This window comes from Ailuropoda melanoleuca, chromosome 7 (genome assembly GCF_002007445.2).
Source record: "Ailuropoda melanoleuca isolate Jingjing chromosome 7, ASM200744v2, whole genome shotgun sequence".
Taxonomy (NCBI): Eukaryota; Metazoa; Chordata; class Mammalia; order Carnivora; family Ursidae; genus Ailuropoda; species Ailuropoda melanoleuca.
The window spans coordinates 77,351,942-77,378,904 of record NC_048224.1 but is presented as its reverse complement, the minus strand read 5'-3'; the positions used below and the strand labels follow the sequence as shown (position 1 = coordinate 77,378,904).

Genomic DNA, 26,963 nt, shown 5'->3' with positions numbered 1-26,963 from the left:
AGAAAACCATCTTGACTTCCAAATCCCCCCACCCCCGCCAGAATCCTCCCACTGTTGTCGCATTGTTAGGAATATGTTAGCATCATTTCTTAGATGCAAAGAAGGGCTTAATGTTCATTTAGGATTTCCTATTAAAGCAGTGATTCACGCCTTTCAGAAGGAGAGGGTAGATGGCGTAAGTTAAAAAGCTTTCTTTTCTATATACGTTACTGGTCTCCAAAAAACCAAATTTCTTTTTATGTCTCTATCTCTAAATTTGAATATTTTGATCCAAGCTGATGCACAGAAAGAGAATTCACAATTAACCGTGTGACCTCAAGCCATTCCTTTCTCCTTAGCCATGCGTATCTTACTAACTTTTGGTAATGGATATTTTTATGCTTGGGGAATTTATGACAAACTAAACAAATATTGCGAGTCACATCTCTCTTCTCTGCCTGCGTCCCACTCTCAATCCTGCCTCTTCTTCACCAAGCTAAGGCTTTGGGCAAGCACCAGCCTAATCAAACTCAATGCTGTAAATTGACTCTTTGTCTAGACTGCATTTCCAGGATAGGAAGGACATAATATTTTGGTTTGCATACTTGTAGTTGAGTTTTATACATTTAGATTTTAGATAGAAATAAATAATATGTATTATTTATAAACAAAAATATGAGATAAAGGACAATAAATTAAGAAGGTTGGGTAATATTAATAGAAGAGTTAAATGAAAAAATAATGTCAAAATTTAGTAATTGATTTTGCTGTGGATTCATTTCAATTTGATTAATCCTCTTGACAGCTCATTAGTGTAGACAAATGAAGACAAGGAGATACACACATTTCCATTAATTAAAAGGTGACTTTGAAGTTCCAATGACAGTCACTGTATAACCAAGGCATGGCTTAGAATATCACATTACACTTCAAACGGTCCTTAGAAATCATTTAGCTCAACCATTTCCTTTCAAAGAGAAGGTATTTACCTTGCCCAGTGTTTTAGGGTCTCTTGGTGACAGTTCGGGCGAGGGTTCCGGGGGGGCGGGGAGAGCTGGATCTTTTGTTTCCCAAACCAATGTGTTTTCCATTACCCTCTTGATTCCTGAAAAATCTAGTAATGATACAATGATACCTTCCCCATTGTGTGTTCGTCTTTTCATTTTTCTCAGTACCTTTTGCAGATGCTGTCATTGTTCTCAGCTGCCTCTCAGATTCCTGTATCTCGAACCTTATTTCACAGGCTGGCTTACCTTCTCTTTGCACCTCAACTGGTTTTATTTAGGCCACATTTTTGAAGCAGAAATTTGAAGCTAAGCTGGAGGTGGAGTCTATCACTCTTTGAGGCATTTTCTCTAACCTTCCCAACTTGTGTTGCACTTACCAACTCTTAGCACCCAGTGGCTGCCCGAATGTCATGCTGGTGCTCATTCCCTGCACGTGGCCAGGCAAATCCTGCAGCCGGGGCTCTTCAGGGTGGCTGCACCGGCCACTCTCCAGGAGCCCATCATTGGCGATCTTATCTTGCTATTTATAGCTTCCGGGTAATACTGATACAGCTAGCCCTGAAAACGCATTAACCCTTTTTTTCTTTCTTTCTTTCTTTTTTTTTTTTTTTTTACTTCGGACTTCCTTTTATGGGTGATCGGGAGTTCCAAATAAATTAACCTTTCATTTGGAATGCTTTACGGGGGAGACATAATGAAGCAGAAATGCTTTATTGAGCAAAACCTTTACTGTAGGAAGCAACCCATTACAGAGAAATGGCTTGTCTCTGGGAAATTATGAACATCCCACCAAACAGGCAGCCTACTGAGAGGTCAGTAGAATAAGAAACATGTTGTAGCTTTTGGTTTTTAATATGACTACTTGTCTAATTTTTAGCTTAACCCCATTTTATCAGCAAATACCCTTCTCCATGTTAAAACACTGGTTCTTAGACTTGAGCACGTGCTAGAATTATCAGGAATCTCTGTTTTAATAAGCATTTCCTTGTAACTTTAATTAGAAACTCCTGTTAAAGAAACCACTGGTATCTAGCACAGCTTTTTAAATGAAAACAAAATCAACATTTGTATTTATTGCTCAAGATATTCAGACCATTTAATTAAAGTAAAAAGATGTTAATACCAAAGTGTTTAATTGATATGAAACATTTCAATGCCATAGACCAGGTTTCTAAAATGGAATGCTGAAGTTAGTAGGTCAATATGCTGAACTAAAAAAATGTGAGTTCTTTGGAAAAATGATAAAAAATGATTTTAACTCCCTGAGATTCATGTTTTCACTTTCTGATTTTCTCTTGAGCACAGCAGAGTGAGGAAACCATGAAACACCATGTCTGTTAGGGTCATGTAGCATCACTGAGCTCTGGGACCGCAGATAGAACACGCATGCCTGACCAGTTACCGCAGATATGCACTCAGTTCAGCCACTGCCAGAGATTGGGAACCGTGAATGGATTAGCACCAGCTAGCATCACTAGAGGAAAAATGTTAATAATACATGCTTTTCGGACTGTATTTTTAGTGCTAATTTATCAAAATGTATTGTTCCTTCATCTTCATGATTTTCAGTAGGCCTAACAACAAATCTTATGGATATGATAGTTTGCATCCATGAGTACCTCTAAACCCCTAACTCACTGCTATAAAATTTGTGGACAGGGCCTTTTAATTAAGTTTACTTTCCCAGGTAGGGATGTAGAGGGATGAATTGTGTGATATTCTTGGTGTTTCAAGAGTGAAACCCTGAATATTTGACAAGGTGACACTCTAGCATTTTATATCGTATATTGTTATATGCTTAGAAAGTGTGCTTATAGAGAACAATTATGTAGCACCATCTGTAAATGAGCCAAACTGCAATTTTGAAAAAGGGATCGCATCTTGGAATGGTCCCTTGCCTTTTTTACCCATTTTTAAAAGAAGAAGAGCACAGCAAGCCGCAGCCCCTAAGGGAGTCACCAAGCAAAGCAAAGGATAAAAGGCATAATTCATGGGCTCAAAGTCAGTGATAGACGAAAACCGGAGTGGCAATGAGAGAGCCGGGCACTGACAATTGATGGCAGGGAACCAGCTCGGGGAAGTGCGCCTGACACTCTGCATGGTGGACCTGCAGGCAACTGGAGATAAAGAGAGAGACAGTGTCACAACTGAGTCCCCAGAGCCCTTTCTTTCCCAGCTGCAAAACCCTTCCTGCTCTAAAGCAACCTGAGGCTTCTATGGAAACGCAGATTTCCCTCACAGCAGCAGAAGTTCCCTTGGTCTTTTCCTTTATCATGAGTTCTGTGACCCACGTACTGCCCTTATCTTGTCCCAACAAATCAAGAGGACCCTGCAAACTGTGAGATACGATGACATGGCACACACGTGTGCCTTGGGTGCCCGAGCGAAAACCACCCTGCCAAGAAACATTCTGCACATGCTGCTAGATTTCTGACGTAATTTGCAAAGAAAACTGCTGACTTAAAATGCACAACTTCTTCCAAAATATTATATTATTTTTGTGAACACAAATCAGTCAACTCTGTTCTTGGTCATTTCTAGTGATGATTACAAGATGTAATACCTTTCCTTATGAGAGTAAACGCCTTCGAAATTCAACTGATCCTTACCCGACAAAAAGATAGCAACCATGCTAGGTATTGTTGATGGTAGTTCTACTGTATAATATTTAATAATGTCACTAATTGCCAAAAATTATCATTATGTTTATTGCAAAGAGTACATATATTATGGGTTGAATTGTGTCCCCCCAAAAAGATACACTGAAGTCCTAAATTCCAGTACCTCAGAATGTGACCTAATTTGGACATAGGGTCATTGCTGAGGTAATTGGGTTCAGATGAGGTCATACTGGAGTGGAGTCCTTATAAGAACATGACCATGTGAAGACACAGAGACACGGGGAGATCACCTTGTGAAGACAGAGGCAGAGACTGGAATTACACTGCTGCAAAGCAAGGAACACCAAAGACGGACAGCCACCATGAGAAACCACGAAGAAGAAGGGAAGGTTTCTACCCCCAGTCTCAGAGGGAAGAGTTCCTTGCCAACATCTTGATTTGAGACTTCTTGCCTCCAGAGCTGTGAGACAATAAGTTTCTGTTTTTTGAGCCACACAGTTTATGGTATTTCATATGGCAACCCTAAGAAACTAATACAACATATACCATGCCTCTGTGGTTACTCATTTTTATTCAAAGAAATATGGATCCAGTACCTTAATGGTGCTGAGCCTCAAATTAAGACATCTCGGGAGAAGGAGGCAAAATCATAGAATACATAGCAGGTGTGTTCAAATGTCTCTTAGTGTCTACTTGATAGAAAAAGCAACATATAAAGAGTGAATTCTAGTCTGTGATTCTAGAACTGGCACTCTGGTATTTTAGTTACTCAACTCTGTGGGCCTTGGTCTCCTTACTTATAAATGAAGCAATAAGACTGGACCAGCTCTTCGGGTTTTTTGTTTTTGTTTTGTTTGGGGGGGATGGGCAAAGGAAGAGGGGCAGAGAGGAACCTTAAGCAGGTTCCACACCCAGTGCTGAGTCCAACACGGGGCTCAATCACATGAACCTGAGATCATGACCTGAGCTAAAATTAAGAGTTGGATGCTTAACTGACTGAGCCGCCCGGGTGCCCCCCAGCTTTTCGGTTCTGATAAACAATATGTCTGTATTGAAATTTAAAACCTAGTCTGATTTTCCTTGACCTTTGGTAGATTCTGGAAAGTTAGAGAATTAAATTAATTTTAGTGTTAGCCTAAGAAAGCTAACTAAAAAAAAAGAAAGGGGATCATTTTATGCATTCCTAATAGATATATTCACAATTTATCAGGGACTGCATTGTCCACGATAGTTTCCCTGTATTAATGCCGAGAGATGTGGATTTGTAATTGTATCCACTAGTGCATCTGGGCATATAATCCTCAGATCTTTTTTTTTAGTCTTAACCTTCCCCAAAGATGCAAAATAGACAGTGACATTTCTACTTTAATGTCCTCCGTCAGCATCTCCAAAGTGGAATTCTTTGTTATTTTTTAATAGCACCAACATCTTAGCAACTAGACTAAAAATTTTTGTCTTCATGCTCCCATCCCAGCTGCCACGCCCCCTTGCTCCCCCTCTTTTCCATTCACACTGGCACGGGTTCAGCTCACACCCATTTTACCCTTCAGTTACATCCTGGTACCGGCATCCCAACTGATGTCTCGTCTACTGATTCTCCATGTTCCTCTTTCCTACCTATTACTGCTACCACGTGATTATTATAGAAGTTCCATTCTCATCACATGTCACTCAACTCGTCAAAACTCCAGGTGCCTACCAACCACTGAATTCGCTGTGCTTTCTAAGAGTCTGCATAAAGAAACCATGCTAACTTTCCAACATGAGCTAATCCCTATATTCCGATTATCAGAGCACATTGCAACTGTCCTGGTGGAAGTCACCCTGACGCGTCTCTCAGCCTCCAGCGCCAGCATATTACTGACTGTATTATAATCTTTTCCCATCTGAACATCTGTGCATCTGTTAAAGTCTCATGATTCTTTCATGTCCAATCAAAAATCCCGTTCCCTGTTTGAAGGCTGGTTCAGATTCCTTAGCCTAATACTACTTTTCCTTCCCTGTACTCAAAACACATTCTTAAGGCCCTCCCCATGTTTTTACTTGTTTTTTGCCTTCATCTCTACACATTCTTGGCATTCTACCTCCTAGACTATAAGCCATTTAAGGGCAAAAAATAGGGTTTTTTTCATCTCTAGGTTCTTGCAGCCTCAGCCATGAATGTGTAACCACTTAATAAATATATGTTAAATTGGCCCTACAAGCTAAGATTCATGAAATAGAAACCCACAAAGGAAGATTCACAGAGGTCACAGCAAAAATCCAGTATTATGCAGGGATACTCATAAAACTTTTGGGACCTCAAAAAAGATGACTGAAGCACTACACACCTATTAAGTTGGCTAAACACTGCAACACTGACACCACCAAATGCTAGCAAGCAACAGGAACTCTCATTCATTGCCGGTGGGAATGCAAAAGGGTAAGTTGCTTTGGAAGACAGTTTGATGGTTTCTTATAAAACTAAATATATTCTTACCATACAATCCAGCAATCGCACTACTTGGCATTTACACAAAGGAGTTGAAAACATATGTCCATACGAAATCCTGCACAAAGATGTTTATAGCAACTTTATTTATAATTGCCCAAACTTGGAAGCAGCCAAGATGTAGCTCAGTAGGTGAATGGATAAATAAGTTATGGTACATCCAGACAATTGAATATTATTTATACAGTGATAAAAAGAAATGAGCTATCAAGGCATGCAAAGACATAGAGAAACCTAAATATGTATTACCAAGTTCAAGCAGCCAATCTGAAAAGGTTACATACTGTATGATTCCAACTATATAATGCTCTGGAAGAAGCAAAATTATGGAGACAGTAAAAAGATGAGTGGTTGCCAGAGGTTAAGGTGGTGGGGGCAGGGGAGGGAGGGATAAATAGGCAAAGAACAGAAGATTTTTAGGGTAATTAAAATACTCTGTGTGAGACTATAATGATTGACACATGTCATTATACATTTGTCCAAACCCATAAGAGTGTACAACACCAAGAGTGAACAGTAATGTAAACTATGGACTCCTGTTGATTATGATGTATCAATGTACGTTCATCAATTATAACAATGTACCACTCTGGTTGGGGATGCTGATAATGGGAGAGGCTGTGCGTGTGTGAGGTAGGGGAATATATGGGAAATCTCTGTATCTTCCACTCAATTTTGCTGTGAACCTTACATTGCTCTAAAAAAAAGTCTCAATAAAACAAAAATACCTACAGAATTTGTATTACATCTATCCGTATTTACTAAAGCCATCCCGTCACCCTATTACTTAAATACGAATTTCTTACTTTTACACCTCTACTGGCTAGGTTAAAAGCATTCAACTCCTTAGCTAAATAAAACATCTTCTTTTAGGTCCTCTGGGATAATCCTGGTATGTGTCAACTTAGCTAGTTTTATGACTCAAGAATATTTTTTAAAAACTGTGTTAAATCACGTTATTAATAGGAAAAGGGAAAAAATGGAAAGAGGATGGGAGCTAGTTACCATTAGTGATAGATGTCTTAAATCTCTTATCTCATTTAATCTTCAAAATCATCCACTGTGTTTATCTTTAACTTGCAAAATAAAAGATGGGAATGGGAGAGGACCTCAGAGATAATTCCTTGTTTAGGTCAGTCACCTTCAAACCCAGGTGTGACCCCTAAGTACATGCTCTTAAAGTGACACCCCACCCCCTCCCAGAAATTAGTAGAGACAGGTGGGCATCAGAGTAATGGTCGATAGGAATCAGTTCTGCAGTGCTAACCAGAAAAGGAGAGATTACATAGACATGAGAAATATCTGAGTTGCATAATTTAGTGGTCGTCATTTGGTGAATTTATTGCATTCACTTCTGTTTTCGTTATTCAGATGACTGGCTTCATCGGTTCTTATTTTCCTAGGACACTGAAGTTCAGTTGGCTGATAAAATCTCACAAGACTTAAGATAGTTGTATAGTATTACTATGTAGGTGTGGAAGAACAGTGCTTGGCAAAAACAATTAATTATATTAACTTAGCCTTAAATCTGGTCAATGGATATAGAATAGCTCCTGTAAGTCATCGTAGGAAACTTTTTCTATGTTCTGTCAGACTATTTTGCTTCTTAAAAAGAAATTTCCCTAGAAAAATCAATCTCAGATTAGTTTTTAAAGTGTAATCTTTGATCTTCTTATATTTGTATTAAAATTTTTAAATTTGTTTATTAATAGGTTCTGCTGAAAAATAGACAGTCTGTGCTCTTTTCAATACTACAATGCATCATGATAATTTTCATTGTTACTCATAATGTTCTGATTCTGTCATTCTTAGCTTTAATTTTATGTTAAGGAAATTTTAAGTTAAATCTTGACTTCAGAGTGCTCTCTGCTAACCGCTTTTTATTGGCTTTTTGACCAAAACAGAAGAGCAAAATGCAATAGAAGCCCAAAGTAATCAAGCTTGAGTTGACTAAATTCTATACTAAATTCAGAGTTTCCATCTACTTACTCGTGGAATATGGGTTTCCTGCACAATATTTATAGTGAGAGTGTTAAAGAACTTGGTATACAGCTTGCTTTAGTATTTGTGTCCACTTGAAGTAAATTTAAGGAGATCTGGAAGGCCTGTGTCCTTACAGAAGTGCTTTTTGTCTTGGAGTTCAGCTGAGCTATGTCTCAATAGGAGTCATATACCTCCATCTTGTGGCTCAGTCATAAAATTCCCATGCTATATTTTTTCCAAGATACTCTAATTTTGTTTCAAACTTCCCAGTCCTTTAATGAATACCATAATCATACTGAAAATTTGTTTAAGATGCATGTAAAACTGACTTTACTTAAATAATAAGTGGCTTTTAGGAAGTGAAGCATTATCTCAACTGTTCCTTAAAGTCACAAATAATCATGAAACACAAATCTATTCTCCTGGCCAGTGAAAAAGTCATTTTCCCCTATTCCCCTAAAAGAGAAAAAAGAGCTTCTTTTGCATTGTTTGATTTTTTCCTAATGTCATTTCACAGTGATGTATTCACAACTCTTTTTAAAATTCCATTTTATCAGCTTATGATTAAGTATTTAGTAAGGAATAAGATCAAAAAGATTTATTTAAACCCTAGATATGTTATCTCTTTGCTTTCTCACAATCTACCAAATTCATTCCTTTGTTACAGAAATATTTTTTATTTTAATTTGGTCCGTTTTCTTCCTTAAAAATCAGTACTGATATTTATTCAACATGCACAAAATGGGGATTATGATAGCTTTTTTTCTAGTATAGTTTAGAATACCCATGAAATCTGCAATTATATAACTTTAGTGTCATTTATTATTTAATTCAATTTATTATGGACTTTCTTTAGTCATTAAACATCCTCTGTCTCCATTCTACTCTCCAATATCACTGCTCTGTGCTAACTCTAGCTGCAATCCCAAACCACTCTGATCTTTTCAAAATGACAGCTAAGATTCATGTTTATTTTTTAAAATGATGAATTTATGAGCCTGATGTTTGAACAGAATCTTTTTATTTTTTGTTAAATCCAACCACCTAATTGAAGCAGCAAATCCCTCTTAATGTACATCTGATTGAAATTAGTGTTGGGGGGTTTAGCGGCCTAACATTGTTTCTGATTACATGTACCATATCATGGCTAAATTCTCAATCTTGCTAAGCTGATATTTATGATGTGAGCGCTTTACTCAATTGTTATAATGTGAGCTTTTCACTCTATTGAATTTGTCTTTATTTGATATTTCTTTTATTTTTTTATTTGATATGTCTCATCCGTGTCTCTTAGAATTATTTCAAGTGATTTGGGGTACATATCAGCTATGATTATCTAATTCTCTGTCACCTTCTATTAAAAGAACAACGTTCCCATCATTGTTAACGTGGTCTATATGTTTATTGTCTATATGTTAGGGATTACAACTTTGCACTCTGTTGTTTTGGTTCATTCGCTCTTTTGACTCATGTGAAGCACTCTCTAGCTAGTGTTCATTGTCTAGTAAATTTTTCACTTTGGAAAAGTGAGGAAAAATATATTCTCAATTAAAAGAACAATAAATTATTTTCCAAAATGGTAATATATCACTCTAACTGAAAAGTAAATGCCTCTTTGTTTTTCAGAGGCGAGCTGCTGATAATTTGAGAAGACATCACCAATATCAAGTAAGTTATTCTATTGTATCTTGAAATTTGCATTAAAATAAAGTACAGTCCCCTCTTCAGAACTGACTCAAGAAAGAAAACATATCTCTGCACTGAATATCAATTCTTGTGTTTTGACATGCCTCAGGAGGTCATGAGGAACCTAGTAAAACGATACGTTGCCGCAATGATCAGAGACGCCAAAACTGAAGAAGGTTTGACCGAAGAGAACTTTAAGGTAATCATTTTCCTCCTCATCACCAAAAGGCAGGTTCTTCAGAGCATGGAACCAGGCACAGCACAGTTAAAATCAGAGCTGGAAACTGAGCCATGCGTTCCAGCAAGGCTACGTGTCTTCTTCTTCCTTTTTTTTTTTTTTTTTAAGATTTATTTATTTTAGAGAGAGAGAAAGGGTGAGAGGCAGAGGGAGAGAGAGAAAATCTCAAGCAGACTCCCCACTGAGTGCAGAGCCCAACACAAGGGTTGATCCCAGGACCCTAAGATCATAACCTGAGCTGAAACCAAGAGCCAGCCACCAGGCACCCCTTCTTACTTTTAAATTCAAGGCTATTTAACTATTAAAAAGAAAAAAAAAAGCAGTGAAATTTCTTTTCAAAATACATTGTTTTCAATCACATTTAATCTGATATATGGAGGGGATTTATACTGGAGGCAGAGAAAATCCTAGTGCCCAGTGGCATTTGGACATGCTAATCCTAGCAACACTCTAATGAGTGAGCTTTAAATTTCAGTATGATTTCTGTACCTGAAACATTTGGTAACTAAAATGCTAAAAACAACAACACAGCTTTGGTAGTAGGAAATTCAAGGCTTGCGCTTAAGTATAGCTTACAAACTTAGTCTTTCTTCCTGAGTTTGTTTGCTTTTTTTTTTTAATTTCAATTCTATCAGAAGAGATAGGTGGAATACACGTAATGTATATATGCTTGCACATGAGTGTAAACTACCTTTGTTATTCTGCCTGAGTTCTCAGAGGTTTTAGAAGAATGAGCAAAGTCAGTAAGATCTTATAGGCAAAAACAAAGAAGCAAAAAACCCTGCAGAAGACTCTTTAACAGTGAAAAGCAATAGGTCTGACAAGAGAATAGAGATAAGCAGCTGCTTAGGTAAGAAGGTAGATGAATTGCAAAATGAAAAGCACAGGTTGAAAGTTGCCCAGGATCCCGAATGTTCTTTGCAGCCACAACATCCAAATTTTGTAGTTAAATGATTCATGGTGCTTTGGGACATAGGTTAGAGGTAGGAAGCCACCAGAAAGGCCACTGTCAGGTTAGGACTGAGAATTCAGTTGTCCAAAAAGATTAGGACTGAGAATTCAGTTGTCTAAAAAGATCAAAGTAAAGGATGAATCTAAGAAATGCTGTCTGATCTGAAGCAATTCATGAGATTTAGTAGCTGACCCAGATGCTGAGATAAATTCAACTCCGAGGTAGTAAACAATTGAAGGTAACTGCCAACTCTTGGAGGGGTAGATACTACTGTAATTTTTTTGTTTTAGATAGCCCTTGGACAGCAGCATGTGCTAATATTAAAAATCTTTTAAAAATGCATCCCTGAGAAAACGAGAGGGGACTTGAAAGCAGATGAAGATTTTCGAGAGGAAGCATTTGAAACTGCAGTCCCACAGAAATCCCATATACCCTTGTTCCTTTTTGCGTCGACCCCAGAAGTCTCCGCGTTGCTACAGAGCTCCAGCAGGGAAATGAGCAGGCATCAAAATGACTCAAGGGCCAGGGAGAGAACCGCCGCAGAGCGGAATCCTCGCTCTTAAAAATTAATGAAAACACATCAGAGCCGTATATGAAGGGTGCTCATGATGGTACCTAATGTCTATTTGTTTAGGTCCCAAGCTAATTTCGTCATTTTGCATCCCACTTAGGAACTAAAGCAAGACATTTCCAGTTTCCGCTTTGAAGTGCTGGGGTTGCTACGAGGAAGCAAACTCTCGACAGAGCAGGCGGCTCAGGCCTCGAAGGAGTCCTCCAATTCAGCCGACTCGGATGAAAAGAGTGACAACGAAGGCAGTAGCAAGGACAGGCGAAAGAACTTCAGTCTCTTCGATTTAACCACGCTCATTCACCCCCGATCAGCCGCCATAGCCTCCGAGAGACACAACATAAGCAACGGCTCGGCCCTGGTGGTGCAGGAGCCCCCGAGGGAGAAGCAGAGAAAAGTGAATTTTGTGACCGATATCAAAAACTTCGGGTTATTTCACAGACGATCAAAACAAAATGCTGCTGAGCACAATGCAAACCAAATCTTCTCTGTTTCAGAAGAAGTTACTCGTCAACAGGCCGAGAGACCACTGGAGAGAAATATTCAACTGGAATCTCGAGGATTAGCGTCGCGGGGTGACTTGAACATCCCCGGGCTCAGTGAACAGTGTATATTAGTGGACCACCGAGAAAGGAACACGGACACCCTGGGTTTGCAGGTGGGCAAGAGAGTGTGTTCCTTCACGTCGGAGAAGGTGGTGGTGGAGGACACTGTGCCAATCATACCAAAGGAGAAGCACGCAAAGGAAGAGGACCCTAGTATAGACTATGAGGCCAACCTCACAGACACAGTCACCCACGAGGATTACGTCACCACGAGATTGTGATACTTGAAGGAGGAAGCGTTGACCATGCGTATACATATTTTCCATAGTACCCTGGGGAGGGGGAACATTAGCAAACGCTAACTTACACTTTCTAGCATTTATCAACTGTGGCATTTCAATTAACGCGTAACATGTTTAAGGCAAAGGCTATCAAAAACCCTGGTTTTGTAACCAGCTTTTGCTTTCACGATTTGTTTTACCTTTTTTTGGGGGGGAGGTTTATAAATAAATGCACCGTGTATTCTTGTACTGTTGCAATAATCCACAGGAAATTTTTAGCTTTTTTTTTTTCAACTAAAACAAATCCAACTTATTTCATGTGGTAGTTGACTCCTATGATAGACATTTTTATGTGCCAAAAACAATGTAGCTGAAATAGTAGAGCTTTTCATAACTTTTTAGGGTCTTTAGAGATGGTTACTCATCAAGGACTTTTCAGTCAGCCCTACGGTTTGGCTTTAATACACAAATATTACCAAATTATTTCTTAACATGTAAATAATTACAGCACAAATTAAAGCAAGCAAGCCTTCTTCTCATGGAGTCATGATCAAACTCCCTCTTAAAGCGGAAGTCAGGTGTATTTTGGAGTTTTAGGTTGCCCAATTTTTCCCTTTAGTAAATAAAATAAATGTTTGTCTTAATAAATATTGATGATTGATGATTTATAATGAGATTTTTGTCATGACCGAAGTTTTATTTCAAGTTTTTTTTTTTAATGACCTTTTTCTGGTTGAATTGCTAGTCAGTGTAAATACCAGACTTTATGAATAACAGAATTTCAAAATGTGGCAAAAGTTCTCAGTGCTAGAAAAGAATAACAATAGATTAGAATAGTTAATGCACCTTAAACAAAGCAAGATGATTGCATTTTCATAAAACCAGACGAAAATAAATTCATTCTAAACTTTAAATCTAAGCAAAGTTAAATTCTATATTCAACCAGTGTGACATTGTTGCTAATTCAAAAGTACAAAAACCTAATGGTTTCCTCATCTTTCCCCCTGTGACTGGTATATGTTTCTTTAAAATTAAAATCACCCAAAATCATTACTAATTTTAGCAGTAGATATAGATATAAAGCTTTCCCCAGAGGGACAACATTCTTAATTACTTGTTTCTTCTGTTGTTTTCAAGGTAATCTAGCTTATATTACACCCATTCACAAAACCACTAAAAAGAAAAATGTTTTTACCTGATATGAAAAGGTACTGGCAACTTCGTAAAGTTTAAATTACATAACTTGTGGCTATTTAAGCCACCATGGAAATAGGAGTTCCTTCACCACATACAATTAGCATGTATTTCAAATAAATAGAAAATGCTGAGTTCGTTTTACCTCAGAAATTACCTCCATGGATTAGACAAATTGTACGTGATTTAGCATTGACCCAAAATTGCATAGTTTCTGATTACCATACATGGAAAATAAGGAATAATAGCAACAGTGCCAGCCACTGTCCTATGTGCAATGTGAGTTTCAACACATATGTACTACTCACAACAATCCTCTGAAGGAGCTACTGTTCTTATCCCCACTTTACAGATGAAGAAGCTGAGGCAAGCACTAATTAGGCAAAGGCTCACAGCTAACAGAGCTATGATGGGTCCTCCAGGGCCATGCCTTTACCTCCTACGTGTACTGCCTTTCAACATAAACAGACTGAGCGAAACATGGGCAATACAGGTGTTACTGTTGCTACTTTTGAAATGGTGTATTTTGAGAGAGAATGAGTGGCAAACTCCTTAATCTTGAGTTCCCTCTTGTAAAGCAAGAGGGGTGCACAAAATTAAAGATACATGTGATTCTTTAGACTCAATTATATAACAGAGGTTAGTAGATTTAAAAAACAAAACAAACATATTTGGTATAGGACATAAGACTCAACTGGAAATACTAGATTTTTGTTTTCAAGTAAGCCACAATCCAGAGGCACTGAGATAACTGCTCTTTCCTAAATCTGGTTTCGTCCTCCGGATACAGGATGCGCCTGATAGGTTTGGGGAGAAGCACAATAGGGCTAATGCATGTTCTTACTGCCTCAAGCACACCTTTATCTCAAGTATGTTAGGACTCACAATCAGCCCTGCGGAGAGCAAAGCACCCAAACTCTTCTAAGTCACATGGACATTCGGTAGTAGGGGAACATAGATTTATTCTCAATACTCGGGGTGTTTTCCAATGATTCCATTTTGCTGCTTCTGTTATCAATATTGTTATCTCCAAAGTGAAAATTATATACATCATCATTATACATACTTCATCAGAATTTAATTTCAAATGTCTTCTCTTCCTTCAAATAACACCACCAACAATAAAAGCAACAACAACAAAATATGTTCCCAGGAATTTATTTCTGTGGGGGGTTAGGGTGCTGATATTTTTACAGGGAAACATGGTGATAACAGAGGGATTTACTTGGAGCCGGTAACCCCCTGCTTCTCATGTTCTGAAAATGATGGTTTTTAACAACCCTCAGATGTCACTGACAGATGCATTTATGAGTTTAAACAAAATATTGGACATTATTAGTACAATATGTCCTAGGATTGAACATTATTCTGACTATGTGGTGAAATTAAATAGCACTAATGAAGATGAACAGTAGTGAAAGAATAAGAAAACATAAAACAGCAGGATTGCAATAGAAGGATGATATTTTTTGAAGTCTTTAAATGAGTAATTTGTGGTTTCTTTTCTTTTTTTTTTTTAAGATTCTATTTATTTATTCGACAGAGATAGAGACAGCCAGCGAGAGAGGGAACACAAGCAGGGGGAGTAGGGGAGGAAGAAGCAGGCTCCCAGCGGAGGAGCCTGATGTGGGGCTCGATCCCATAACGATGTGATCACGCCCTGAGCTGAAGGCAGACGCTTAACAGCTGCACCACCCAGGTGTCCCTCTTTTCATTTCTATTCATATTTCTTTGTACATAAATTCCTAAACACCAAAGACAGGTTCGACACACACCTTCATTTGTATAAATAATGTTTCTTATGTTTCATGTCCTTTTGACCTTGCTATTTGTTGCTCATCTTTCCTTATTTATTTATTGCCAGGGTGAGGTGGAAGGGTGTCTAGAAAATTCAGTTTAACTTTAATAGAACTAGGTTATATTCACAGCACTTCATTTATCATCTATTTTGGAAAACCCATTTACAAGAGAAAATGCTATGAAGATGTACCTCACCACTTGCGATAGATATACACCTAAAAATATCTATGTAAATATATCTGTATTAACTTCAGTAGGGAAACTGGCTATGTAAAAAAAGAAAAAAATGGTAGTGAATTATTTTGTAAAATGATGAATTATTTTTCAAAGTGATAATCACCCTCAAAATGTAACCGTTTCATAAGTTGATATTTGTATATCAAATATTCTTAAATTAGATTAATTTATTTATTGGCTGGCAATTAAAATACTGCAAAAGCATATCCACTCTCTTGCGTTGACCTGGATAGCAACTCAACCTACTTTAGTAATCGAACACACAAATCCAAACAATGAAATTTCTTGGATAACCTTTGAGGTGTAAAGAAAGAAATTATCATGTTATTCTTAAAGAAGCGATCAATCTCCAAGCCAGTATAGAAGGAATATGGGTAACCAGTGATATAAAAATGCACTCTTCTAATACTCAATCATCCTTATGAATTCTGGGATTTAGCGGAGTGAATGATTGTTTGGTCCCATGACTTTTTGTTGGGAGCAGACATCAAGTACTGAAATCTGTCCATTCTTAGTTATTGCGTATTGTGTTTGTAGAACAGTTTAGACAGTACCCCTAAATGTACTGGGCAAAAATCACCCGTGTGACAATATGTTTACAATGACTTAAGTTTTTAAAGAGCTAAATTTATGAATATACTCACCATTTGGAAAATTATTTCTTCAGTTTAGCTTTATTACATTTTTTCCTTGGCTTATATTCTCCAAAATTCAGACCTCCCAGTAATTTACATTTAGAAATTACTCTCTGTATGTCTCCTTAAATTCAATTTCAAATATATTATTCTAATGATTTCACAATATATTACAATGAACTTTGCTTATATAATGTTATCACATGATTTTAGAAAACATTTGGAACATATTAAATAAGTTCTCCAGAACTTATTTAACTGGAGAAACTAAGGTTCGGGGCATTTATGGCATTTATCCAAACTTACCCTGCTACTCAGTGGTTGAATTGAAGCTTAAAGAAGAACTCCTCATGTAGAATTCAGATGAGATACCAGGTCATAAATGTCTTGGCTAATGAATTTTTAGTTTTGTGGAATTTTGTCTTCTTTGCCCTCTCCTTCAGTAGAAAAGATTTATAGCCATTCAAACTTTCCACAGCCCAAATTCAGAAGATACTACCTTTTTCTCTCTACAAAATTGTGTTCACAGATTTTTTTTTAAAAAGCTAGTGTCTTACCATTTTCTAAGAAATTCAGTTCATCATTTTCACTTCAACTGTAGATTTTGTGATAATTCTATACACAGTCTGGTAATAATAAAATGTCTGAAATAAAATTAAGCTTTCTCAACTGAAAAATGATAGAGCTGGAAAAAATGAAGCTGACAGGAGATTGAGACCATAAGACTAGGGCCAAATATGGTCATGCTGTGCCTGAGTTGGTAAAGAATGAGGTTATTTCTGCCAGTGAAATTTACCAGTAGCAAAACCCTCAGCTTCCTTTAGAGCTGCGCTGTCCAATATGGTGGCTACTACTGACATATGGTTACTAAGCACCTGAATGTCTGTAAGTGTAAAACACACACTGGATTTCAAAGACTTGGTATGAAAACAATGCAAAGTATTTCATTAATATTTACATTGGCTACATGTTGAAATGATAGTATTTTGGATGCACTGGGTTAAAATATATGAATTAAATTAATTTCATGTTTTTTTTACTTTTTAAATAGCAACTAGAAAATTTTTAAAATACATATGTGACTCGCATTTACAACTTGCAGTACATTTCTGTTGGACAGTAGTGCTCTGGGGCATCTCTATTTGTTTCGCTCAATTCATGTATTTCCACCATTTGAATTTCATAGGTGAAACTTATGTATTCAACTACTCAAAAAATGTTGTTTTCATTCAACTAAAGTTTGCTGTCTCTCGTTGATACCCAGCCTCCTAATGGAAACACTGCTAAAAATTTGCTGTTTTTCATGTTTATCCTTGCCTTTGCAAATATATTAATATATATCATAAAATAGACATATAATATATTAATATATACATTTATAATATAAATAAATATATAAATATATGTGTAGGTTATGGGTTTTTATTGTTTTGATCAAAAATGGAATTTATACTATGCCTATAATTTAGTGACTTGTTTTTTATCTAACAGGGTATCATGGAAGACTTTTCTAGAGGGATTTAATGTAGCAGAGTTATTCGAACCGACTTAAAAAAAATTCTTCATTAATTGTTTTTACCTATTGAAATACATTCATACCATGTTGGATCAACCATGAGGTTTTGAGAAGTACTTGAGAGACAACAAGGTGTTTCTAAAAGGCCAATATGCTCATTTTTCTCCTCTGTTCATTATCTTGCAGAGCTGTCTGTTTTTCTTGTGATTAAGATACCATAGTATGACCTTCATAAAGTGGCCCCACTTTATGGGACCAGCATCAGCTTCTTGTACACACTAGACCTCAGCCATTCTGGAATTCATTTAGATATTTAAGACTTAATATTTCTCTTTCCCAACATTAGCAAATCCTGTTCCTCCAGGCTTGGGTCATAGTTGGACCAACATTTTATTACTTTAAAGAATTTTCTTTAATCCAGACTTTTAATTAATCCTAATTGATCTGTTTTTATGGTTTCCCTTAGGTCTAATTGTTTTACCTGATGTCTTTTTTTCTTAAAGATTTTCTTTTATTGAGCCTGCAGATAACAAGTCCGGTTTCCACACTCTGGGAATAAGAGGTTATCTGCATTGACTTCCTTTCAGGGCATCAATATACTTAGAGGTTTAATTTACTCCCAGGAAATAATTTAATGTGTTGCTTCAGCATTCAGAATGCAAAATGTGCTGGTGGTCTTGGGGAAAGCTGGAAACTGATATCTTTATGTAGCTGCTGTGGGGGGACTGCAAATTGGGCCTTGCACTTGTTTACATCTCATCTGCTGATATTTGAAACTTCTGGATGGAAATGTCCCATCTATCTCTAAAATACTGAACTATGCTACATCACCTTTCTGAAGTTAGAAGTACCAAACAAATAGGAAAGTAGAAATGTACAAGAAATAAAGCACCGTAAAATATTAAGTGAGTGGTTATTTCTTCTTTTTTTTTTAATTCAGTTTTTAAAAAATTTTAAGATCATTAAAGATTCATATGAAGTTGTAAGAAATAATACAGGGATATCTCACATACCAATTACCCATTTTCCCCCCAATGGAAACAAGCATCTTTCAAAACTACAATACAATATTGCAGAATATTCACATAGATGGAATCCACTGATCTCACTCAGATTTCTGCAGTTTTCTTTATACCTGTGTGGGTTGTCTTGTGTGTGTATTTAGTTCTACACAATTTTATCTCGTGTATAGGTTTGTGTGTCTACAGCCAGGTATCTACAACCATAGAAATAGAACATTTCTATTGCCACATGAATCCCTGATATTGCCCCCCTTTTAAGCGACATCCATCTCGTAACACCTCCCAGTCGCAAACTCTTGAAAACCATTAGTTTGTCCTCCATTTTTATAACAGTATCATTTTAAGATTGCTATATAAGAAGAATCATACAGTATGTAAACTTTGGGGATTAGTGTTTTTCACTCAATATAATTCCTGAAGATTCATCCAAGTTGTTCCATCTATCAACAGTTTGTTCATTTCTTATTATAGAGTCCTATTCCCTGATATAAAGTTGCATAATTTAACATTTCACCCATTGTTTCCAGTCTTTGACTCCTACAAATAAAGCTGCAATGAACATTCATGTACAGGTTTTTCTGTGACCAGGACTGTAATTCCTGGGCGGAATGGTAGTTTCATGCTTAGTTTTATTTAAAACAAAAACAAAAACAAAAACAAACAACCAACCTGTATTCCAATGTGGCTGTACCACCTTATATACTTACCAGCAATGTATGAGTGAGTCAATTTCTCTGAATTTTTGCTAGTGTTTGGTATGGTCACTAATTTTTATTTTATCCATTCTGATCACTGTGTAATGATATCTCATTGAGGTGTTAATTTGCATTTCCCTGAAGGCTAATGATGTTGAACACCTTTTCTTGTGCTTATTTCCCATCTGTACGATATCTTGGTGAAATTTCTGTTCATGTGTTTTGCACATTTTCTGATTAGATTATTATATGTGTGTTTTTTAATGTTGTGTTTTGAGAGTTTTTTTTTTTAATCCTAGATACTAGTCTTTTGTCAGATATGTGCTTTGCAAATATTTTTTCCCATTTTTTGTCCTCTTAATAAGGGTCTTTTTGCAAAGCAAAATTAAAAATTTTGATTAAGTCCAATTTTTCAATTTTATGTTTTATATTTATTTTAACAACTCTTTATCTAGGCCTAGATCATGAAAACTTTCTCCTGTTCTTTTTTTTTCTAAAAGCTTTGTGCAATTATGTTTTATATTATGTTTCATATTTAACTATATTATTTTTCCTATCTTTTTTTTCCAAGTCCATTAGCATATATACGGATTTACAGAAGAAATTCGTCTTAAGGAATGGGATCTCATATATATAGAGAGAGAGAATGAGGAGGACTGTTGACAGGCAAACACAGAAGTAGTACTGAAACTGGGTGACAAGAAAGAAGATAAATCTTTTTTAGGAGATAACACTGACTTAGTTATCCAGACATTATAGCCAGGATTTTCTGAAGCTTAAAAAAAAAGAGAGAGAAAAAAACTCAAATAATATTTCAATTCCATTACGTTTCTCCCAGGTTCCTGAATCTGATGGAGAAGGAATAAAGAATAAGAAAAACTGCTATGGTGGGACTGAAAGCCAGAAATTAAAAAAAAAAAAAATTCAAATGCATACTTCTTCCTAAAATCCAATTGCTATTTGAAAAAAGCCTAGGATTGCTGATCTCACTCTCCATTTTTCTAAAGAGTAATCACTAAATTTGAAGCTAGTGTGTAGGTAACATTAAAATGACCAATCATTTGTTTAAATAGTCCTTTTTGGTTTTAACAGTGCACAACAAAATAATAATAATGATAACAATAATAATTCAGGTATAAAAGTAATATAACTCATTGGTGTAATAATAAAGCTAGAATAATGGAATTAAAACTACATGAGAATTTATATGAACCATAAACAATGCAATTTAGTACATACACAAAAAATGACTGAATGATAAAGAGTGTGGCATAAAATTCCCATGCTCATTAAAATAGTTTCTGAGGTTTGCATTAGAAAGGAAAATTATCACTAATAACAAAAATAGGGACTAGAATTTTGGCCAAGTTATTATGATGACATCACAATATTTTGATTCTCTGATGGAAATATGGCAATTAGCTGAATTGCTGAGTCAGTGGAAGCAATTGGAATTCTTCTATAAAATTCACAGTTACCACTTTACAAAGCACCAAGTTGGAAATTGTAACTGAATTCATCAGATGATCTAGATCTTTAATTTTGCTTTCACTTTCTATAATTCCCTCCCACCTCCCACCATGCCCCACTAGAAATTGGATCCTGGGGTAAACATGGGAATAAAAAGATGAGCTATACTTTTTTAGAGAAGTTCACAAAGTCAGGACTGGAAACTTTCACTTATGTTTTGCATTGTAAGAAATCAGAAATGGTATTGTTCCCCATACACTTGGTGGTTGGCAGTCAGTGTTTGTAGACTGGATTTTTTTGTTCATCATCCATCAAACCATTGAAAAAACACAATTTTGTTAAATGAGGTATGTATTTTAGTTTTCTTTGAGGTAGAAATGTAACAGGACATACAGAAAAGACACGCTTTCAAAAAAATTTTTATTAAACATTTTATTTATTTGAGAGAGAGCGTGCACACACAGAGGTGGGGAGGGGCAGAGGGAGAGAGAGAAGCAGGCTCCCCACCGAGCAGGGAGCCTGATGTGGGGCTCCATCCCAGGACCCTGGGATCAAGACCTGAGCTGAAGGCAGATGCTTAATGGACTGACCACCCAGGCTCCCCCAAAAGACACACTTTTTAATGTCATGCCTAGAACAAGTGTATTTAATTGGTGATACATTGATCAATTAGCATCTTTATATTTTTAACCAGCCACCTGATAAGTCGCTTTTTGCAGCAATTATTCCTTCGTTCACAAGCATTGATTAAGCACACATTTTGTGATAGGCATTGTGATACAGACTGAGAATAAAATAATAAAACAAAAAGTCACTGAACTAAAAAAAGGTAAATTTTCTGAAAATAATAATTCAGTGCGATAAACATGATGTCCCTGGGGGTGCACCTAGGAGGGGCACCTAACCCAGTTTGGGTACAGAGAACAAGAGATGTCTATGTCAATTCCTGAAGATGAGAAACAGTTGTTCAGAAGTTGGTCTTTATCCTGGGTACAACTAAGAGTCATTAAAGAATTTCATGTAGGAGTTTGTCATAACAAAGTTCTCTTTAAGTAGAAAAGGAAAGGAATGTGGAAATCATCACATTTGTACTACAAAATTAAAGAAAAGTGAGCCCTTTCAATTTTGAAGCTAAAGTTTTTAAAGATGTTGCTCGATGGCTTTAAATAGCCTAATCTTCAATCTGCAGATGATAAATGGGTAATAAATTTTTCTAAAGCAAAATAAGTCATATAATTATAATTAGTTTTATATTTCATCTCTTAGAAAAGATTATGTTTTATATTCAATCATAATGAATTTTCTAGCCATTCTTAGTCATCTGAAGAATAATTATCTCTTTTAATAGTTCATTGAAATATAATCCTTCATGCAATTCACTCATTCAAAGTGTAAAATTCAATGGTTTTTAGTGTATTCACAGATATGTGCAAACATCACCATAGTCAATTTGAGAATGTTTTCATCGTTTCAAAAAGAAATCCTGTACCCTTTAACCATCGCCATCTTATGCTCCCACCTCAGCCCCCTCCAGCCCTAAACAAGCACTAATTTCCTTTCTGTCCCTATCGATATCCTAGTCTGATTTTCATATGAATTGGATTATATATGTGGTATTTTGTGACTTCTTCCAGTTGGCATGTTTTCAAGGTTCATCCATGTTGTAACATGTATCAGTACTCCAGTATGGCTAAGAAAAATCCACAGTATGTATATACCATATTTTGTTTAGCTATGGGCATTCAGTTTGTTTTCACCTTTGGGCTATCATGAATAATGCTGCTATAAACTTTCAGATTCAAGGTTTTGTGTGGACATATGCTTTCATTTCTCTTGCGCAAATACCTAGGAGTAGAATGACTGATTATATGGTAACTCTGTGTATAATGATATACGGAAACAATGGACTGTTTTCCACAGCTGTTGCCCCATTGTACATCCCCACCACAAGTGTTTGAAAATCTCAATTTCTCCACATCCTCACCAACACTTTTTCTCCAAGTTTTTTTATTCTAGCCATCCTAGTGGGTGTGAAGTGGTATCTCATGTGGTTTTGATTTGCATTCCCTGATAACTAATGGTGCTGAGCATCTTTTCATGTACTTATTGGCCATTTGTATAATTTCCTTGGAGAAATATCTATTCTGATCCTTTGCCCATCTTCATTAGGTTATTTGTATTTTATTATTAAATTTTAAGAGTTCTTTATATATCATTGATGCAAATCCTTTATCATGTATGTTGTGAGCTGCAATGTTGTCTCGATTTTTGGATTCTTCCTGCTAAAGCACAAAAGTTTTTAATTTTGATGAAGTCCAATTTTTCTTTTGTTACTTATGCTTTTACTGTTATATCTAAGCATGCTTTGTCAATGTTATCAATATTTAGCCAAATGTTTTCTTGTGAAAGTTTTATAATTTTAGCTTTTATATTTAGGTCTTTGATCCATTTTTATTTAATTTTTGAATATGCAAAGGGGTAAGGGTTCAACTTCATTCTTTTGCAAGGGGTGATCCAGTTGCCTCTACATGCTTTGTTGAAAAGACGATTCTTTTCCTATTGAAAGGTCTTGGCACCCTTATCAAATATCAGTTGATCACAGATGTATGTATGGACTTATTTCTTGACTCTTAGTTCCTTTTTGTTGACATATATGTTTATTTTTCTACTATTACCGCACTGTCTTGATTATCATTGCTCTGTAGTAGTTTTGGAATCAGAGAACGTGTGTCTTCTTCGTTTCCAGCATTGTTTTGTCTACTCTAGGTCCCTTGTAAATAAATATGAATTTTAGAGTCAGCTTTTCAATTTCAAAAAGTAATTAACTAGGAATCTGATAGCAATTTCATTGAATCTATATGTCAGTTCAGGGAGTATTGCCATTTTAAGAATGCGGTGTTTTCTGATTCATGAACATGGGATGCTTTCTCATTTATTTATATCTTCTTTAATTTCTTTCAACAATGTTTTGTAGTTTACAGAGTTTAAGTTTTGCACATCATTTGTTAAATTTATTCCTAAGTGTTTTATTCTTTTTGATGCTATTGTGAATGAAATTGTAAATACTTTTAAGATTCTCAAAAGTTGGACACTGATACACAAATACATAAAAAGAAATTCATCAATGTTATATTTACATCAACTAAAAACTGGATAAAGTAAAATTACTGTCCTGTCACTTTAGAAACTTACTGAATAATGGTGTAATTTCTGAGGATACAGAAAGTATCTTCTATTGATAAATAGAAAGTCTCTTCTATTGATAAAGCCACTTAACTGCTCAAACTGTTTTGAAGGCAGTACATATAAAAACCAAGAATAATTATGTATCTAAGCATAGAATTCTCCATTTTTGCTCAGATTTCTACTTAATGGTCTCATTTAATGAACCTGCGTAGTGTCTACATGACCTTTGTCAACTTAAGTTACAGTGTGGCTACATGTATTAATAACATGTTTGTACTTACACCTAAACCTACCTTTATTATCCATCTCACCATACCATAATGTGAACACAAACTTGCCATGGTTCCTTTTTAAGAAGGAACTTTCAAACTGAACTGAGTTTTATATATGTATACACTGCAGTTTGCTGATGCTAATATACACTAACCGTTTAGACTTCACTTATGAATATCTAATTGTGTTATTGATTAATAAGAAGTGAGGAGTAGGGAAGTATATTAATATACTTATTATTTTTCATATGTGCAATTTTCTTATACTTAATAATGTATTTTGACTAATATGGAAGTTATGCCCATAAATTTTACCAGGGTATAGAATAAAGATATTCCATTCATCTTATTATATAAGACAGAAAGAAGAATATACGTATCTACTGTAGTCATAACCAGACTAATTGGTTAGTTGAAAAAGTGAGAGGAAAAGAAAAAGATGGGTGGCTATATCAGAAAACTAGGTCCACGATATCTGAAGATTAGGATTCCACTGTGGATAAGGGGGAGAAAAAGTAAGAAGGAAGATGGCTACAAGTGAAACTTTACATCCACAGCTCTTTGTAGAAGAAGGATTAGGATTGATGCTCCTGACAATAACGATGCCTCAATCATCGGCCTTCACTTGCTCTTTCTCTCCTTATCAAAGGCAATTTAAAGAGGAAAAAATGTTTGGAGGAAATAAAATAGGACAATCATGGATATAAATATTCTGACATGTATATATATCTGTGTGTGTATATATATGTGTGTGTATGTGTGTGTGTGTCTAGATGGCATTAAACTGAGTGGAATTTGCTTATGATCATGTTTAATGAATGAAAATAGCCAAAGCCACCCCAATTCAAATTTGTTGGCTAGAATCCTCTGCTTTGGCTATTGGACTTGGTAGCAAGAAGTTCAATTTCCAGTTTTATCCCAATGTCTTTATTGGCTCATTTGTAAAATAAGAAAATTTACCACTCTAGACCAAGGAGCTCAGTTATCATTATGATAAAATAAAATAAAAAGAAATGAAAAGAGTTTTGTCAAGGATAAGGAACTATGTGTACATGATTTTCTTTTTATTACATGAGAGTAACACTAAGGAATTCCAAAGAATTTAGGTTTAGTGGTATGTAAGTTCCTCTCATCTAACTTGGATCAAAGAAAACCTATGCAGATCACCTTAGAAAGCAGAATAAGCTGCAGGCCAAAAAGACTTCATTGCAACCTGATCTAATGCATTAATGTGGCTAAACAAAGAAAGCATCTGTCAGAATGGGAGTGACAGCCACGATTTGGAGAAATGCTATAGACAAAAGATAAAGAAGTGTCAGAGCAGCCGATTTTGGCATTTCCAGTTACATAGTGTCCTGGAAAAGGAGGAATGTTAGCCCACGGATTTGGATCATTCAGGTCCTTTGAATGAAGCTGGTCCGTGTGAAGATAAATGAATGAAGGTAGGTTAGATAGAGCCTCTGATATCACGCCTAGAGTTTGACTTTCTAATTCTAGTGAGGTCCCACGTTCTAGCTTTATTCATGGAGTAAATGCACTGCTATTGTTGAATCATGTGTTCCAGTCTTTGTGAAGCTATAACCATAGAACAGGGCATCTTGATTACAGAAAGCAAGTCCTGAACTTAAGTTCAACTTAAGTAACTCGCGTCTGTGAGAGATGAGAGCATGCTACAAAGTGAAGTGTCAGAGTCTGCAGGTATAGAGCCAGACACGGACTTACGGCCGCTTAATTAAAGCGAGGCCAGCTTGTGAGATCTCCTAGGGGACAACCAGATCATGTTTCCAAGGTGGACACATATCTACCTTACTAGGCATACTGTTCTAATATCCAGTTATTATTATTGTTGCCAAATCTCATTTTACAGATTATATTGAAGAACTATCTAAGTTACTAAACAAACAAACAAAAAAGTAAAAGGATCACAGATGCTATCTACTTTGGCTTAATCAGATTCTGAAATTTACAGAAATAAAGCATAATGTGTATGCAAACATAATCTATGCATTCTAGGGTCTGACTTTAAAGACCAACTCAAACTGGTGGTGACAAAGTTGGAGAAGTCAAGAAGCATGCCTGTGTCTCTGGCCTGGACCAATGAGTAGTTCAAGGGATGAACATAATCAAAGGAAATGACCAAACAACCTAAACAACCATACCCGTAAAGATGGTGGAAAATCAGGAGATGTAAGTAAGGGAAGCATTTTTAGGACAAAGTGGTTTACATTGTCAAGAACTTCAAGAGGTCAAATCATAAAAGTGGAATTTCTCTGGGAATGAGAATGGAGAACAGAGTGGGTTAGAGCAAGTTAGCATGAGATTCACATGGTAGAGGAGCAATATTCTGAAATATGCACTAAAAATTGAAAAAGATTTGGACTCCCAACTTCCTGATAGATGGAATGTGAAGAATGAATCACATCCATAGGACAGGGCTACCTGGGGTCGGGGGTTGGTTTCCTCATGTGAGCAACAAGGATTCAGGAAGGGAAAATTGGTGAAAATTATTGTCAACGCAGTGGGTAATTACTTAAAGCTCATTTATTTAACACAAGATAAATAAAGAAGTAGTTGTTCCAGACTTC

General features: G+C 36.1%; 1 protein-coding gene across 2 annotated transcripts in view; it reads left to right on the top strand.

Moving 5' to 3' along the window:
• TRPC4 (transient receptor potential cation channel subfamily C member 4) overlaps window positions 1–15,045 on the top strand; it is a 203,077-nt gene extending 188,032 nt beyond the window's left edge. For both annotated transcript variants that reach the window (XM_034665084.1, XM_034665085.1), the window contains exons 9-11: window positions 9,708–9,749; window positions 9,877–9,966; window positions 11,629–15,045. In XM_034665084.1, the coding sequence (XP_034520975.1) occupies window positions 9,708–9,749; window positions 9,877–9,966; window positions 11,629–12,351 (855 nt within the window). In that variant the 3' untranslated portion in view covers window positions 12,352–15,045. The remainder of the gene's footprint in view (window positions 1–9,707; window positions 9,750–9,876; window positions 9,967–11,628) is intronic.
• The last annotated feature ends 11,918 nt before the right edge of the window (window positions 15,046–26,963 follow it).